The sequence below is a fragment of the Heterocephalus glaber genome, unplaced genomic scaffold (genome assembly GCF_053883595.1).
Source record: "Heterocephalus glaber isolate CG9 unplaced genomic scaffold, H.glaber_assembly_v1.0 deba00001781, whole genome shotgun sequence".
NCBI lineage: Eukaryota > Metazoa > Chordata > Mammalia > Rodentia > Bathyergidae > Heterocephalus > Heterocephalus glaber.
This window is the reverse complement of record NW_028258467.1, coordinates 11,279,251-11,297,278: the sequence shown is the minus strand read 5'-3', so window position 1 is coordinate 11,297,278 and position 18,028 is coordinate 11,279,251. Positions and strand designations below refer to the sequence as shown.

Sequence of the window (18,028 nt, the reverse complement as noted above, 5' to 3'; positions counted from 1 at the left end):
GAATGCAAGAACAGTGCTGATTCCAGGAAACAGAGAACTACATTACTGACAGGATGGGAATGATCTTTACTAAGCAAGTCACACTGTAATCTATGCTTCTAAACCTACCAAGCAGCATTTCCCATCACACTCCATATCCTCTGTTCTCCTTACTAGGCCTCTTTCCTTTATTCTCCCTATCTTTGAGTGTTAAGAAAAACACAGTGGAGGGCTGGGGATTTAGCTCAGTGGTTCCGCCACCTGTCTTGCAAGTGCAAGGTCTGGAGTTCAATCCCTGGTACCAAAAAAAAGAAAAAGAAAAAAGAAAAACACAGTGGGGATTCCCTGAAGAATAATGCCGAATAATAAAAGAGCTTTGGTTTCCAAGTTGTCATGTTTCCATATCTGGGGAAAAGAATGAAAAAGAACACCAGAGGTGCTGACATATTGGAGGGACTGTAACCTGCCCCTGAGTCTGCTTCTGCCTGTCTTGGTCTAGACAGGGCACTTCTCTGAATTCAGCCTGGGGCAGTGGCTTTGGGGGGTACATGTTGGAATCAGAACCCCATGATGCCTTTCTTTAAAGTAAGAAAATGATGCTACTGGTTGTGTCCTGTGTATTCAAGCTAAGTCATTTGGAACAGTCACCAGAAATTCCAGCAGTCACACCTCCTGGTTGACTAGTTGTGGGTGTATCTATCTCCCTTTGACCACAGTTCCACAGTGGTGGGATCAGGGGCCTGGCATCTGCTCAGTGCTGTCTAATTTCTATTTGAATCCATGAAAGGGTAAATGAATGGATAAATTTGACCTAAAAAACCCCAAAAAACTAAAATCTTTTCCAACACTGATTCTGAAATCCTGTCTGCTGTAAATGCCATTCATGTTGACCTCCAGGGGTATTTCTGTCATTTGACCTATTTTGTCTACTTCACCTTAGGTTGTATAAATCAGTGACTCCCAAGTATTATCAGCACTCTCACTGCCACACAGTGACCAACTTGGGGACTTGTTAAAACGTGTGCACCTAGATCTCACCCCCGGAGTTGATTCAGAATGTCTAGCACAAAACCCCCAGCCTGAATTTTTGGAAATTTCTCAAGGGTCTCCTTTGAAAAATGGCTGATTTTAAGGCTGAGGCAGGAAAAATATAAGATGAGCCTAGAGTGTCTTATAGTACCAGGAGTAAGAAAGTGCTCAAGAAACAAAAGTTTGAGACCATTTCAGAGGGACACAGGAACCAATCTGAAAGAGGCTCTGTGGGCTGGGGATTTAGCTCAGTGGTTCTGGCACCTGCCTCACAAGTGCAAGGTCCCGAGTTCAATCCCTGGTACCAAAAAAAAAAAAAAAAAAAGAATAGATTGAAAGAGGCTCCAATGGCCAAAGCTGGGACAGTGTGAGCAAAAAAGTACTGGATTATAACCCAAGGTATATACAAATATCCGTGAGTCTATACTGATATAAATAATCAAATAAATCGATAGAGACAAATCTTCCATGCAGAAGCATTTTAATAATATATTATACCTCTAGAAGGTAGAGATTCCCATTCCCTCATCTTGAAAGGTGGGCTACACTTAGTGATTCTTCTAAAGAAAAGCACAGGGAAAGGAGAAATAGCAACTTTTCAGGAGAGAAAACAGCAGACACCACCTTCACCGGGCTATGGTGGCAACATGACTGGCATGTCCCGTATTCATGACCAGCACCCTGCTAGGAAGGGTGAGAAGGACACTTCACCTCTCCTTTCCATAAACCTCAGTCCAATCGTGAGGAGAACACTGGAGAAACTCAGATGGGAAAGTATTCTACGGAAGACCTGGGCAGTACTCCTCAAAACTATCAAGATCATAAAAAACAAGGGAAGACTAAGAAACCTCACAGATTGGAGGAGGTTGTGTCAACTAAATACATCTTGGAAGCCTGGATGGAATCCTGGAGTGTTAAGAAAATATGAATGCAAAAACTGGCAAAATCCAAACCAAGCTGAAATTTTCTTAATAGTAATATGCCAATGTCAGTTTCTTAGTTGTACAAAATGCTCCCTACTCAAATGCAGGAATTGCAGACATGTTACTGGCAAGAGTAAAGCAAGTGGGTAAGTAAAACTATCCTGGTGTTGGGGGCATTTTCTTCTAGGATCTCAGTCTTGATGAACATGCTGGTGCAGGAATCAGACTCCTAAGAGGGCCACACACAGTGCCTCCTGACAGCCCCTGCTCACCACTGTGGGCAGTAATGTTGACATTATTTGCGGTGACAGGTATGATGCCTACCTTCTGGTGTATGTGGGTGAATAGCTAGCTGAGCCAGCCAGGGGAGTTTGGATGATTAAGTGAAAAATAAGAGATTCTTGGTTAAGATGAGGACTTCATTTGGGAACCAAAAACAAGTAATTTCTTGGATCTTGAGTCACATATTTTCCTCGAAAAGTATGGATTATCCCACAAAATTTTGTTGGGGGTTATATTATTGAGAGGTGGAGTGAGATGAATATGAGGTTTTACTTAATGGCACACTGTACTGGAAATCTGAAGACCTACTGCAGGTTTAAATTCCAGCTCTTGTTATCATTTTTTAAGATTGTCAAATTACAAAAATGCACATGAATCAAGTTTTAATATATTGTATTATATTAATACAATAATATAATGATGGATGAGGCAGTCCACTGTACCATTTCTTTCTTTGGATTGTAAGGCATGGTTTGGCAGTGCAAGAACTCTGGAACATTAACAAATGCAATAAAAAGTAAATAATATGGAAAAAAAAGAGAAACAAATGCTCCCTACTGATATGTTAACAATGGGGAAACCAAGTGGAGGGTATATGGGAAGTCTCTGTACTATCTTTACAACTTTTTTGTAAATTAAAAATTAACCCAAAATTTGAAAATGTATTAACAACAGAAATTTTTTTGAGACAGGGTCTTGCTATGTAGTTCAGCCTGGGCTTAAACTCACTATGTAGCCTAGGCTGGCCTCGAACTTGTGGCAATCCTCCTAAGTAAGACCCCATCTCAAAAAAAAAAAAAAAATTTTTTTTTTCTGGAGGACTCTTTCTTTCTTGAGGATTCTGCTAGGCAGCAATTGAGGGAATCGATGAGACTCTAAGAGCTCAGCAGATTTTCTAAAACGATAGATGGACTAAAAAGGCTCATTCTAGAAAGGGGGGACACTGTTTCTAACCTTTAAAAGGCAAATCTTTTAATAGGTTTGCATTTTAAGGAGTTTGTTTTCTATAAGGAGCTCTATTAGATAACCTTATTGATGAAAATACAAAGATATCCTGAAAATCGATTCAGGATAACTAGTAAGGAGCCAGGTTAGAAATGGAACACCTTATTTTTTTTTTTAATGGGTTTTACAAATGATCTCAATATTTGTAATTGAGACACACACACACACACACACACACAAACACACACAATCTGAGTTTGGTGGTTCTTATAACCCAGCGATGGCGAACCTTTTAGACACTGAGTGTCCAAACTGTAACCCAAAACCCACTTATTTACCATGAAGTGCCAACACTGCAATTAAACCTGAATAGTGAGATTTCAGTTTCGAAAAAACAACCCATACCGCAACATCTTTTGTCTTCTTTACCAGCTACCAACTGTGACCAAAAGTCTGGGTGCTACAGGGCCTCCACCTGGATGGGTGGGAGACTCCCTGCACTGTCTCCTCAAGGCTTAGCACTGTGCCTGGCTCTCAATATACAAACTGTCAGCCCTCAGTGACTCCCCCAGGGCAAGGTCCTTCCTGTTCACCTAGAATCTAAACTACTCAGTATGTTATCGCCTTCCTTTGAGGCCACTGCTTAGAAAATTATCCACGACATTTTCGGGATGGCTAAAGACACTCATTTTCACAACTTCCCCATTTTTGGATTTCATTTCCACAGTGTTTCAAGGACATTTTATATAGATAGATATCTGGGAAAGACCAAATTTGTGTCAAGTCCTGACATCATCAGGAATGACTCATGGTATACACTTGGAAAAACATTCAAAGGCAGAGGAACAATCAAAAATCAAAAAGCATTGGAAACCCTTACTCAAATACAGAGCTATCATTTTGATCTCCCCAAATCAGGATCTCGGTGATGGAACGAATGGTCTCTACCAGCAGGTTTCGGTTCTGTTCTGTGACTGTTGTGTTTTTGGTCAAAACATGGTACAAATACCTGAGAAAAAGGAAAGAAAACAAAAGGTTACCAACTGACATGAAAACCAGGTCCAGGTCCAGTACACCATTAACAATATTTCAGAGGAAACAAAGTAGTGCTCCTTCAGATCCAGTTAGCACAATTTCCCAATCAGGTTAGACTTGGCTCACCACCCAAGAAAAATGGTAGGCAATGCTTGATGCATTAAATACTAGAGACACATCAACCCAACTGAGGCAAGGGCATCAACAAGCTCTTGGAGACAGCCATTCTCAAACGTAAATGTGCAAGAGAATTTCCTGGACAGTTTAATAAAGGAGGGCTGCTGGAGCACATTCAAAGAGCAAGACTCAGTAGACCCAAGGGGAGAGCAGGCTTCTGCCTGTTTTACATGCTCACCCGAAGTGCTTCTGATGCTGGTGGAGGCACATAGGTCGAGACAAATGCCTAACAGAGGACCTGCAGGCAGACTGATGCTGAGAGAGAGACAGAGTCAAGCTTAGGGAAGGGAGCTCCCAAAGCTAATGGCTGAGACAAAAATAATGTGCAACGCAGATTACCTTTGGAAACCTGTCTTATTTACTTTTCTTGTTGCTGCGAAAAAATACCCAACACCCAAAGTTAAAGGGGGAAGGTGCATTTAGTTCAGTTTGTAGAGGTTTCAGTCCATTATCGCTGGTTCCAAGGCAGAGTAGTGTGGTAGACAGGCCTTGCAGAGGAGAAAACAGTTCATGGTGACCAGAAGGTAGTGAAAGCAACAAGGGGACCTTGACAGCGTCTTTCTGCGCCCTTTTATCTTATCCAGACTACCAGGATTAGGGTGGTGCCAAACAAATCAGTGGACTGATTTAGTAATCACGCACCCTTAATCCCAGCATTACACATTCTAAACTCAGCCACTTATGAAAAAGCCCTATGACCACATGAGGCTTTGAGGGGACATCTAGACACAAACCATAACAAAAGCCATATCCCCTAAAGTGCAGTATACCAACCAGAACATAAGGCTCAATTGAAGTGGGCAGTTTGCAGTTCAGGGTCAACGATCTTGTTTGCTGAGCACAGAGTTCAATTCACAGTTCAATGAGCATGGGAGGGTATGGCACTGTACCTCAGCCATCCAAACAGGCCCAGAAGCCAGCTGCTGGGGTGGATAGGAAGATGCTGCCCAGTCCCTGAAGCCTCTCTGATGGTAAAGAGGGAAACCAAAAGAACCAGCAAGGCTGATCTTGAACAGCACAGGAATCAGCAGCCTGGCCCAATGCCCAGGTGGTGCTGCCTAGCATGGCTTTTAAGGCAACTCCTTTAGTGCCCACAGATCCAGGTAAATGCACCTGCCAAAGGAGCCTCAGGCTTGGGAAGGAAAGCAGACAAATGAGGAAATGACTCAGGGAAAGCCACCTCCTGATTTCTTTCATAGCTACCACCAGGCTGAGGCTGAGGGCTGATGAAAATAAGAGAAGGAAAAAAATCGATAGGATCGTTCCTTCTACAGTCTCTAAAACTGGTAAGATAGGAAGTAGAACCTTGCCAGTGGAACGACTAGGGACTACCTGCTGCTGTCAGGGAGCTGGAGCTTAATTATTGTTGCTGTTTGTTATATATTAAAGGCATAGTATAATGAAGCATTTAATTTGATTTTAAAATTGCATGCAATTTTTAACATACAATAAGTAGTACAGCTCTCCAAAAATATAGATCCTTAATTATTTATGCCTAAACCTACCAGCAGTGCTGCGTGTGGAGGCACAAGGCCAGGCATCCTCTGGGATAACATAACTCCACAGCACTTGAACCACTCTGAGATGAACCGTGGGGACCAATCACAAATCTCTATGTTTCCATCTTGCCTCAGTGCCTCTTCTGCAAGAGGCTCAAAGAGCAGATTTCCAAACTGTGATTCATAGGCCTCCTGTACCAGATTCAGCTGTTTAAGTTGTTCCCTCCCCCAGCCCCACTGGATCAGGCTCTCAGGTGCAGGGCCCAGTCCACTGAAGTTGTTTTGTTGTTTTTGTTGCAGTGCAGGGACTCAAACCTAGGGCCTCAGGCATGTGAAGCACGCACTCTGCCACTCAACTACATTGCCAGTCCCCACTGAAGTTTGACAGCCACCTCACTGCCCCTGTGGTAGCTATCAGTGACACTCTCCACATGGTTTACAGGATGCCTGACACCTTGCCTGTGACAAGTCATTGTTGGCAGGGGAGGAGAGGGGCAGATTCTCCCTGGCCTGGAATTTTCTTCTGTGTGGAGGATGGCAGATGGCCACTAGCATCACACATCACACCCCTGGCTCAAAGGGAGCCAGCGACCTGTGTGACCACATCTGCTCTGAAGGTCCCGACAAGTTTAAAATCTTTAGGATCAGATTTGACTTCAATTGACTGGGCTTTCTGCCTCCAATACCTGGTTGCCCTCAACAACCAGCAAACTCTTACTCATATTTCAAAGCTCAGTTCATGTATCACTGATGAAGTCCCTCACTCCCTGCCCCCAAAGATTTGTCTGTCCCCTCTCACTATACCTCTGTACCCATGTGTGTTAGCTACTGCACAGATCACCTTGAGTCACAGTGATCTGTCTCCCTTACTAGATAGTCGCTGCTCAAGGTTACTGATCTTGGTGACCTCGATGTACTCCAAAATATTTGACAGACATTAGGTACTCAATAAATGATGAATGGGGCAGAGCACAATCCTCATGAAAATAAGGTGGATCACAGCATAAAAGACTGAACATAGTCAGGGGTCCAAATGCAGATATAGCCAATAAATAAATAAAAATTTAAAAACAGCACAGAGCAGTGGTGAATAGTTCAGCATTTGGAATCGAACGGACTTGGGCTTGATCCCTGGCCCTGCCAGTTCCTAACTGTGGCCCCAGACAAAATTCTTCACCTCACCTCCCTGCAGCTTAGATTCTATAAAACAGGGGTGACAGTCAAGGCCTCTTCACTGCATTGTTGCAGAGAGTCCAAAGGATAATCCATAGAAAGAGCCGAGCTTGGTGCCTGGCGTGCAGTGAGCACTCCTCAGAAGCAGGATTAGCTGTTGCTATTATTAAATGGTGTTTTTTTTTTTATGATGGGGCCATTATTAACATGCTTAATAACTATAAAAATAATATACCAGGGCCTTAGAAAGAAGAAAACAGGCTGGGACAAACTGTCAGGAAGAGATCCTCAAGGGAGACATTGTGACGGGAAGGTTGAGAGAAACCAGAGCAGGAAGTAAAAAGTCCAGGTCATTTCTGGAGTAATGGTAGAGTATCCGGGGTAATTACAGACACTGGTTCTGGCATGCTCCAGCTTGAGGACATCTCCATGACTTATTAACTGGGTGATCTTGAGCAAGCTACTTCACCTCTGTGCACCTCAGTTATCTCTACCGTAAAATGGGAGCAGCAATAGCACCTAAATACTTGAGCACCTCTGTTACAGTGTTGTTGTTAGCAATAAATACATGAATGGACAGGTAACAAATCTGGCAGTTACTTTGTATAATACAAGTACTAGTCACTATTGTGGTTGCTTTCATTAAATAATCTCTGGAAAAAATCCTAATAATTACTAGGTCTTTACACATGGAAGAAGGAAAGGGCAGAAAGTCCTGAAGGTGCTAAGAGCTCCCAAACCTGGGAAGGAGCAAGAGCACCCTGTGACCCTCAGACTGTTGCCCACTGTTACCATTGCACGGGCCAAGACAGCACCGAGGGTTGGGGATGCTCAGTGGCTCACCTAATCTCGTAGCTAAGGGGATGGTCTGAGAGTTCTATGTGCCACAGTTTCTCCAGCACTTGGTGTTCCTTGCCTTTTTTCAGGCCAGCCATTCTGCTAGGTATATGATATCATATTGGGATTTAACTGCAGGAAGGCCAATGGAGCTCAGCACCTTTTTATATGTTTATGGACTATTGCAATGACCTCTTGTAGAAAGTGCCAATACAAGTCTTTTGCTTTTTATTAGCCAAAATGGCTTTTCTTATTTATTTAATGGAGCTCTTATATATCCTTTCTTTTCCTTTTTCTTTTTTGTTTTTACTTCTTTGCAGTGCTAAGGATCAACCCCAGTGCCTTGCACATCCTGGGTAAATGTTCTGCCACTGAGCCAAAGCCCCTAGTTCATAAGTCCTTTATTTGATAAATGCATTAAAAATATTTCCTGACTATGGCTTGTCTTTTCTCTCTTTATAATATTCTTTTGACGAACAGGGGTTCTTCATCTTTTTTTTGCTTAAATTCTTTTATTGGTACATTTTAGGTATACAATACATTTACATTTATCATTGGGTGCTTGTACCTGTACATGATGTATCTTGGTTCTTATTTTTTTCCCCAACATCTGTGCTCCCATCACCCCTCCACCCTTCCCTATTTACAAAGACTTTGTTTCCATTTTTTTCTTTTCTCATAATTTTTTCTTTCCTTTCTTTCCTTTCCTTTTCCCCTCCCACTTCCCCTACCCTTTGGACCTTTTCTTCCTATTTCTTCATCTTAATATAGTCCAATTTATCAATATTTCCCCTGAGTAATGCTTTTTGTATCATGCTTAAGAAATCCTTACCTACCCCAAGTCATAAAGAAATGCTATTTTCTTCTAACAAAGTTATTGTTTTACCTTTCACATTTTGCCTTAGAATACATCTGGAACTGATTTTTGTATATGCTACTATATGCAGTATTGATCATAATTAATTATTTTCTATATGAAGATCTAAGTGATCTTGCACCATTTACTGAAAGGTCCTAATTTTTCTACTGTAATTGTGTTACCTTTATCATTAGTCAGGTGACTACATGTGGGAGTCTCTTTCTGGATGCTCTAGTTTCATTGATATTCCCTTTGTGCCAGTACCCTGCTGTCTGGTTATTGCAGCTTTATAATAAATCTTGTCATGTGATAATGTATGGCCTCCAACTTCTTTCCTTGTGCTTTTTTGATATTATATTGGCCATCTAGACACATTGGATTTCTCTATATATATTTTAAAATCAGCTCAATTTCCACAAAATACCTGCTAACATTTCCTTTGAGATTGCCCCAAATCTATAGCTAAATTTAGAGAACTGACATCTTTATAACAGTATGACAATATTATATTTTATGTCCATGTTTGCTGGATAGGGGTTTTGCTTACTGTCTGTTAGAGTCCTAGGTAGTTGATGTTTCTTGATGGAAGCGTAAATGGCATTGTTTGACATGTCCACTTTCTATGTGCGTATTGCCGGTACATAGAAATACCTAGATTTCAGGCTCTAAAGTTTTATGGTAGTTATACCTATACCTTGCTCATCGTTTTATTCTCATAACGCCCTACTACGCTGTTTTAGATAATCTGTTACAAAGACACCCTCAATATATATCTACTTGAATATAATGGAGCACCAGGGGGCCAAATGGATTAAGATTTAGTATTTTAGGGCTGGGGATTTTGCTCAGTGGTTCTGCTGCCTGCCTTGCAAGCACAAGGTCCTGAGTTCAATCCCCAGTACCAAACAAACAAACAAAAAAGATTTAGAATTTTAATGTAATTCCAATGCTCTGAGAGATTAAGGTACCTCACACTGTAAACAATTTAATAACTTTCTGATCAGAAATGTAACATTCATTTTAAAGAGGCTGGAAACTTTGACTACAATGACAATGAGAGACAGACAGACAGACAGACAGAGAGATACCACTGGCCAGAGATGACCACTGCTATAGTTATAATCTACTTCCTAGGGTCTTTTTCTTTACTATGAATATTTATGTAGTCGAGGTTCATGTACATAAATTTCCATGCCCATTTTTTCCTCACTTGAAAATAAAAGCAGTTTTGCTTCTGACAACTGTAATGGCTACAGAGTATGCCATTGAGAGAAAAACCAGGGGAACTACTTTGTGACTACTCTTGGGGGAAGGGGCATGAAGATTGCTAATTGCTTTGATGCTCAACTATGTTGCAGTGACTGCACAAAGCCGAGTCCCTATCCCAGACACACTTCAGAGGACAGAATGATTTGTCTTGGACATTTAACTACGGTTAATAATGACAATGACCTAAAATCATAACAGTTTCTCTTAAATTCTGTGTATACATTTTAATCTTCATCAACAGAACAACTGAAGCACACTATTGCCAGGGTCTAGTCTGAATGCTTCAGTGGTACTGTGTCACTTAAAACCCACAACAACCCTTTGGGGTTGATCTCTGGGGAGCTGAGGCTCTGCCCAGGGTCCCAGTGCAGCATGGGTAAAACCAAGATTACAACCAGTAATTACAACCAGGTAGTTGGATCCCAGATCTCAAGCTTAAAATCATTCTAGTAGAGGGCCAGGGATTTAGTTCAGTGGTTCCACTGCCTGCCCTGCAAGTGCAAGGACCCGAGTTCGACCCTCGGTACAAAAAAAAAAATCGTTTTAGTAGAGAAAATACGAACAATAGAGTAAACAACAGCTCTATTGGCCAAGTATTTACATGAAGTTGTGAGTGCCTAATATACAAGAAAACCAAACAGATAAACAACATGAAAAGGGCATGAAAATACATCTCACATTGTAAGGAAAGTCCTTACAACTGACCCATACTCCATGTCTTTGGAAAAGAGCCAGCCTCATCACATCCCCTACAGAAGCTCCGCAGATGTGGAGACCTTTGCACAATATCGGCCCTTGCAAATTATCAAACTCCATACCGATGAACAAGCTTGAGTTTGCAATGCCTGGAGACCAAAAACTACAGCCTACTGCCAACATGCAACCTGCACACTAGTGGTTCATCACCAAGGACTACAGGCATAAACACATCCTGCCTCAACAGACCCTGCCTTCTCAAGAGAATCACTTATTTCACAAGGTAAACCATGACAGTTAAGGAAGCCCCACACCCCAAGGAAATCAATCACTATGTCCACTCAGAGACAGAGATACTAGGTCCAAATTCTCTTTACTGACAGCATTTTTTGAGGAGAGCTGCAGATTTTAAACATATTCCTTAACATGCCTCTTAGGATGCTCCTACTGGAAGATCCTGAAACTGATCTGCAAACTGGAGCATAAGAAAGGATAAGCAGAGCGACAAGAGGCCTGAGGGACTAGAAATTCACCCTCCAATTCACACACACCTCCAAATCACAATGTCTTGAGTGTAGGTAAAAGGTGGGGGACACAAATCCTGTGTTGACCTGGCCTGCTCAGAACCAGGGCAGAGACCCTATAGACATCCCCTGAGCAGTCCACTGTGCCTTGAGGGTGTCACTTCTCAGTATCAGTCTTCTGGCAGGAGAATCAGGAGATGCTCCACCAGGGTAGAATCAGACTAGAAGATCAGAGGAAGGTGTTCCCAGGTGGTGCTTCTGGTGCATCATCCCCTAAAGATGCCAAGCCAGGTTGGCAAGTGGAGCTGGGCCTGGGATACCTGGGGAAGGTGTAGGCAGAGCTCTCAGCCTGGAGAAGGTCATAGTTCCTGCATAGGCACTGTACCAAAACTGCCATGAGTAGGCAGTTGTTAAGAAAAGGTTGGTCGGAATTTGCCTCTGTGTTCATCCTGTAGCAAGTATTTGTTGATCACTTATTATGTACCAGGCTCTGTGCTGGCATTCAAGCCACGCAGGTCCCTGCCTTCATGAAGCTCATGCTCACACTGGGAGAGACAAACAGGTGTTTATACATGTAGATACACATATACATACATAAACTAAGACAATTTATGATGGAAAAACAACAAGCCTGAGCTTCCTGGGGCTCTACGTCAAGGCAAAAACCTTCAGGACCGAAGCTGGTCTGTTCTTGGAGATGAGCAGACAGTATATAGCAACATGTTCACTGAGTGAGACAGTGAGAACAAACACAAGAGAAGTTAGAAAAGATGGTAAAACTCTTGTTGGCTGGTCACCAGAGCAGTTTTTATGGAAGAACTGGTATTTTAAGGCTAGAGCTAGGCATGTGGATGGGCAGGAAGAGGGAAACTTGGAGAGAAAGCAAAGGAGCAGTCAAGTGGGCATGGAGGTGCGTGTCAGTGAGAGAGAGAGGAAGACCATCAATGTGACGCATACTCAGAGCCTTAACACAATATATAAGTCCCAGAGGGATCCGGCCTCTGTATATCACAGTTCTACACCTCCCCCTTGCCCATATACTCCTTTACTAAATGACTAGAGTTCTGCCAATATGCACAGCTTCCTCTGCCCCAAGTTTTCTCAAACTTTGCTGCTTCTACCTAATACAGTCTTCCTTCCCCGACACCCGCTCCTGCCTGGTAACAACTCATTATTTAGATCTTTTCGGTCTCCATTTACCACTAATGCACCTAATGCTCTGTGCTCCCAAACTAGAAGGGTGGGAACACAGTCTGAGTGTTCTGAGGCCCACCAGAATTTAGCCTTGACACAGTGGTGCCTGGGGCCCATTAGGTGTGACACAGTGAGAATGATATTTCAAGGAAATCAATCTGCTAATACTGTGCCCCAAGCTCTTGGTGCCACCTTGGCCAAAGGCTGAGTACACTAAGGTCAAGGGTCTGCCTGCTGGGGGTACATTCCCCCCTTTGGTTCTCTCACGGGAAACCACCCATCTTTCATTCTCCGTCCACTGGCATGGCTGGAGCTGGTCCCACCCCTGGCGAGAGGGAAGGGCATGTGAGAAAGGCTTGGCCAGTTAAAGCACCATATACCCTGGCCCCAGTGACTAGCTCAGGGACAGCATGAATCCCCAAAGGGTCTGGCAAAACTTAACTCTGGACTTCTGCAGCAATATTAAGAAAAGGGATTCTCTTTTTCCCCAGGGACTGCTAAGATCATGTGATGTGAGCCTGGAGCCTCCTGAAAATGGTACCAACATGAGGAGGTAGAGCTGGGAGATAGCAAGAGGCAGGTTCCTGACAGCTTCATCTCACACTTGGACTCACCTGAGGGTCAACCAGGTCAGACAATTCAGTAACAGAAGCCAATCGGTTTCATTTGGGGCATAAGGCAATTCAGAAGGGTTTGTCATTTGCAACCAAGAATCTTAACCCTCCCTCACCAAATGTGACCAGAATTTAGGAACAACCAAGTTCTATCACTTTGGACTCACAGTCCCCCATAAAGATGATAGTACAGTAGCAAAAATGACTTCGTCAGTTGAGGTTCTGCTTCATGATAGACATTTGTCAGCTGCCCACTAGTTTGGTCAATAAACCACCAATGATGTGAAACAAATAACCTCTTGACTATTTCAATCTGCTTAAACTTTATCATTAACCTAATTCAATAGACAAAGACCACAGGTACACAGTTTTCCATTATTTAGCAAAAGTAAATTCCCATCTAAAACAGGAAAATTTTCTAACTGGGAGTGCTGTGAAAAAGTATTTTTTTAAAAAAGTAGAGTTTCCAGATTGCTATGTGTGCCAAAACACACACACACACACACACACACACACACACACACACGTATGTTAAAAAAAAAACTATTCCAAATGCTTTTAAATATCCAAGGCAGTGTGTTCCTTGGCTGATTTTTTTTTTTCGTACCAGGGATTGAACTCAGGTCCTTCCACTTTCAAGGCAGGCGTCAGAACCACAGAGCTAAATCCCCGCCTCCAAATGCTTTTAGATATCAATCTTTCTTTCCCACCCATACTGCCCTCGGTCAGAGCAAGAGTGTATTAGGAACTGTCTCTTGTCACTGGTAAAGTAACCAATTTTCACTGGTTTGCTCAAGACTCCTGATTTTAGCATTGAAAGTCCCATATTCAAGGAACCTCTCAGTTTCAGGCAAACCAGGAGAGCGGATCACCCTATGTTAGATAAAACTCAAAGCCCTTCCTACCTCTAGCCCGTTTCCTACAACTAACAACACGCATCTTGATATGCCACAAACCCCTGGCTCTGACTATGATGCCACCCACCGCGCACACACACACACACACCTGGGCTGAGCTATGTGGTGACTCCTACTCATCCCTTGGGCCTCCAATCTAGAGTCGCCCCCTCTAGAAAGTGCCCAAAAAGGGATCTGACAGAACCCTTGGCCTCCTATAATCCCATCACTTGGCACACTGTACTGTCACTGTTTCTTTGGCTTCTCTCCACCAGGGTGCAGACTCCCTCAGGAAATGAGCTGTTCTGTACCCAAGACACAAGAAGGTTACTATCAAAGCCAAATGAAGTGCAGTGTGAGCACTGGGGTGGCCACTTGCTGATTACAGCACTTTTTTCCAAGCCACCTTGGGATATTCTGAGCCTCACACCAATACACAAATAACTAGGTTCTCTAGGCTATAATATGGATTAGGCAGACTGAACTGATCCAGGGCAGCCAGCTCCAGTTTCCAGCAATCTAAACTATGAACTTGGGCAGTTCCCAGGATACTGCAAAGAAACTTGAGACCCTTTACATTCCTGTGTGTGGACACCCAACAGAGATGCCCCATCCATGATAAGGCACAGACAAGTTCAAAGTTTCCCTTAACTGACTTAGTGGGAAGTTTTATTCAGAAAGACAGTGTAACAAATGCAAGCTCCAGGCTCAAATCCTGGTTCTCATACTCTGGGCTGCTATCACCTTGGTGCAAGTGACTTATGCTACTTGAATCTTATTTTCCACTTGTATAAAATGGAACTATAAAAGTTCCTGTAACTCATAGTAACTTATGAGGACTGAGGAAATAACACAGAGGGAGTCCTCAGCATGTACCTGGCACAGAATAAAGCACTCAATAAATATTAAATTAATTTAAAAGGACTAAAGTCAGGCCGAGTTAGATGAGAGCCTGCTGGTACCTGGTGCCAGCCGGAGGTCCAACCCTTCTGGCTAACCATCCTCCCCTTCCCAGCCACATCCACCCACTCAATAAATTCCTGAAATCCTTAAACCGCTCCCTTTCCAGGCCAGCTGCCCTCCCATTTAAGAAACCTGCTTCTCTACCAACCCCCATCCTAGTCCTGGGACTCTTTTGTCTCCTTGCCTTCTCTCCCTACTACCCCCAAAACCATCCTGCCTCCCCTAAATACGTATTCTTCCCTGAAGTTACTCTCTCCCCAAAAGTCTCTATTTTCCATCACTCATTCCATCTGGCCCCTAAATCCTAGGTCTCGACCTGCATGTTCTACACTTTTCTGCAGTTTATTCACTCAGTTTTTTCATCCTGCAAGTATCCACTGAGTTCCTACACTGTGTGGGCCACAGTGCTTGAAGCTGAGAATACAACTGTGAACAAACCAAGTCTTAGACGTACCAGTTTAATAAGAGATGCAAAAGCAAGTAAAAATAAGCAGGGCAATGGAAGATAGCAGGTAGACAAGAAATGAAATCAAGACAAAGATCTGACAGAAAGGTACTGGGGTGGGGGGAGCACTTTAGGTAGGATGGTGTGGGAAGAAGGCCTTGCTGGGCTAATAAACACAGCTACCATGACTGACCATACACTGGAATAGTATTGAGTCAATCACTTTCCACGCAAGGCATTACTGAATCCTTGTACAAGCAAGGTTCATCATCCTCATTTGCTGATGGGGAAATGGAAACTCAAAGATGTGAAGTAATATGTCCAAGGTCTCACAGCCATTAAATTATGGAGTCAGGATTTGGTCCCAGGTCTTTTTTTTCTCTCTCTCTCTCTGTAAAAGCCTGCTTCCCCAAGACTGTTTGTCACCTGTCTCCAGTTTACTTCCCCAATAAATACTTTGTTTTTTATTTTTATTTTTTTTGGTACCAGGGATCCAACTCAAGACCTTGCGCTTGCCAGGCAGGCGCTGTGCCACTGAATTACATCCCTGGCCCAAGTTTGTTTTTAAATTACTGTCCTTTATTGAGCACTTGTGCATTTTCTGAGTTTTCTGTTCATTCCTTATCCAACCAACCTTCAAAATAATTCCAGGAAGCAGGCGCTGTCACTATTCATTCATTTTACAACTGAGGAAATGGAAGCCTAAATGCACAGACGTACATTCGAACCCAGATCGATGCCTGACCCCAAGACCCAGGCCTTTGACCCCTAAACTGTACAGTCTAAGTAGTATCACGCCGCGGAGCTTGGTGGCCACTGACCACCTGGGCAAGAATGAAGTTCTCGTCCACAAACCTAAACTGAGTCCCCTTACTTTACAGGTGGGATACTGGGATTCTGAGAAATTAAGTGACTTGTCCAAGGTCACACAGACAGCCAAGAGAGACGGAGCTAGGGTTCGGACCCAGGCGCTGACTCCAGAACCCTCACTCGTAACCACCACACAGCCTTTCCCGGGCCCCCCTTCTCTGCCCTCCCCCTCCGCTCTCAACAACTAGCGCCCCCCGACCCGAGCTCTCAGCCCCCAAGCCCGCGGCCTCCCCCTTGTGCCCCCTGCTCACTCACTTGAGGTGGTCCAAGGAGTGGATGTTACGGGACGACTTGCCATGGCCCCCGCCCACCCAGCTCCGCGAGCGGCCAAACATGTCGGCGGCCCCGGCCCGTCTCTTGCCTCACGGTCTCATGCCCCTCGGGCCGAGAGGCCCGGCGCTCGCGGCGGCCGCACAAGCGGAGGCAGCCGTGGAGGTGATACTGAGAAAAACACCTTCCTCCCCGGCCCACAGCCCAGCACTGACATTCAGCCGGAACCGGCCGTTCGACCGCCGCGCTTTACGGCCGCTGCCAAGAAGAACTGTGGGAAGTGTAGTTCTCTTGAGGGGCCCTTCGCGACCGGACTCAGCGAATGGACTACAAGGCCTGGCGTGCATTACACGATATTCCCGAAGAGGCGGGGCGAGAGGAGGAGAAGCTGCTGCACAATCCGGGTGGGCGGGGTCCTGAAGGACTTGCTGAAGATGAGTTAAGTCGCTACAATATTAATAATTATTAGCTTTATGGTAAGATTAGCTCTTACCATTTGCCATTGTCTTAAGCGCATTATGTTTATTAAAGTATTTAATTCTCACAACAGTCCTATGAAGTGGATACTATTATTAATTCTCATTTTATCATTCAGGAAACTGAGTCATAGAAAGGTTGACTTGCCCAAGGTCAGGCAGTCGGTAAGGAGCAGAACCAGAGTTCAACTCCAGGGGTCCTTATTTTTATTCCCTAATAAACCAAAACTGCACAAAATCGGTAATAGCTTTGTTTCTCATAACATTTTCTTTTTCCACTTCAGTTTTCAAAAATATATATTGGAAAAGTCTTCAAGACCCTGTACTTTCAGAGGATATCCCTGGTCTTCACCCAAAACCCATGCCATTTCTCACACTGCTACGTTAAGAAGGGGGGGGGGGAGAGGGAGGGGGAGGGGAGGGGGGGGGAAAGGAGGAGAAGGAGAAGGAAGAAAGAAGAAAGGAAACACCCAGTTTCCTATGTTTTCTAAATTTCCCCCTGGCTTGGAAGTGGGAGGCTGGGTGGAGCCAAGACTTCTGTATTCACTATCCATTTATTCATACATTTCTACTCATAGTTATTTAAACTATGAGTTAATAATAATAATAATAGTTATATAAACTATGTTTATGGTGTCCCATTACCTACGCTCAGAAAAGAATTGGGCTTGGGGCCGTTGTTCTCTCCTATGCCTAGCAGAGGTTTCGCACATAGTATGTGTTCAGTAAATATTGACACAGTGAATGGTTTGTCTTCCAGTCAGGAATTGGAAAAATGGAGACCAGTGCAGGGTTAACGGTTCACTCAGGAATTTATCTAAAGAGGGCAAGAGAAAGTCATGGAAGAAAAAGAGCAAATGTTTCCAAAGAAACATCCCCAGGCCCAGCAGCTTTCAGGGTCCCTCCATTTCTCCAGGGCTGTTTCCTCCTCTGTAAAAAAAAGAGCAACATACTACTCTTCCTTGTCTGGCTGCAAGTAAGCAATGCATGTAAAGATCCCAGCTCAGTATATCCTTAAAGATTCTTTGAATTGCTTTGAAAGACACTCTAGGTCAGTCTTCTGAAGGATCTAC

General features: G+C 43.6%; 1 protein-coding gene across 9 annotated transcripts in view; it reads right to left on the bottom strand.

Moving 5' to 3' along the window:
• Positions 1–16,730, bottom strand: part of Clec16a (C-type lectin domain containing 16A) — a 224,433-nt gene extending 207,703 nt beyond the window's left edge. For all 9 annotated transcript variants that reach the window (XM_087202956.1, XM_087202950.1, XM_087202952.1 and 6 more), the window contains exons 1-2: positions 16,465–16,730; positions 4,039–4,167 (exon numbers count right to left, since the gene is read on the bottom strand). In XM_087202956.1, coding sequence (XP_087059082.1) covers positions 4,039–4,167; positions 16,465–16,544 — 209 coding nt within the window. In that variant the 5' untranslated portion in view covers positions 16,545–16,730. The remainder of the gene's footprint in view (positions 1–4,038; positions 4,168–16,464) is intronic.
• Between the last annotated feature and the right edge of the window lie 1,298 nt (positions 16,731–18,028).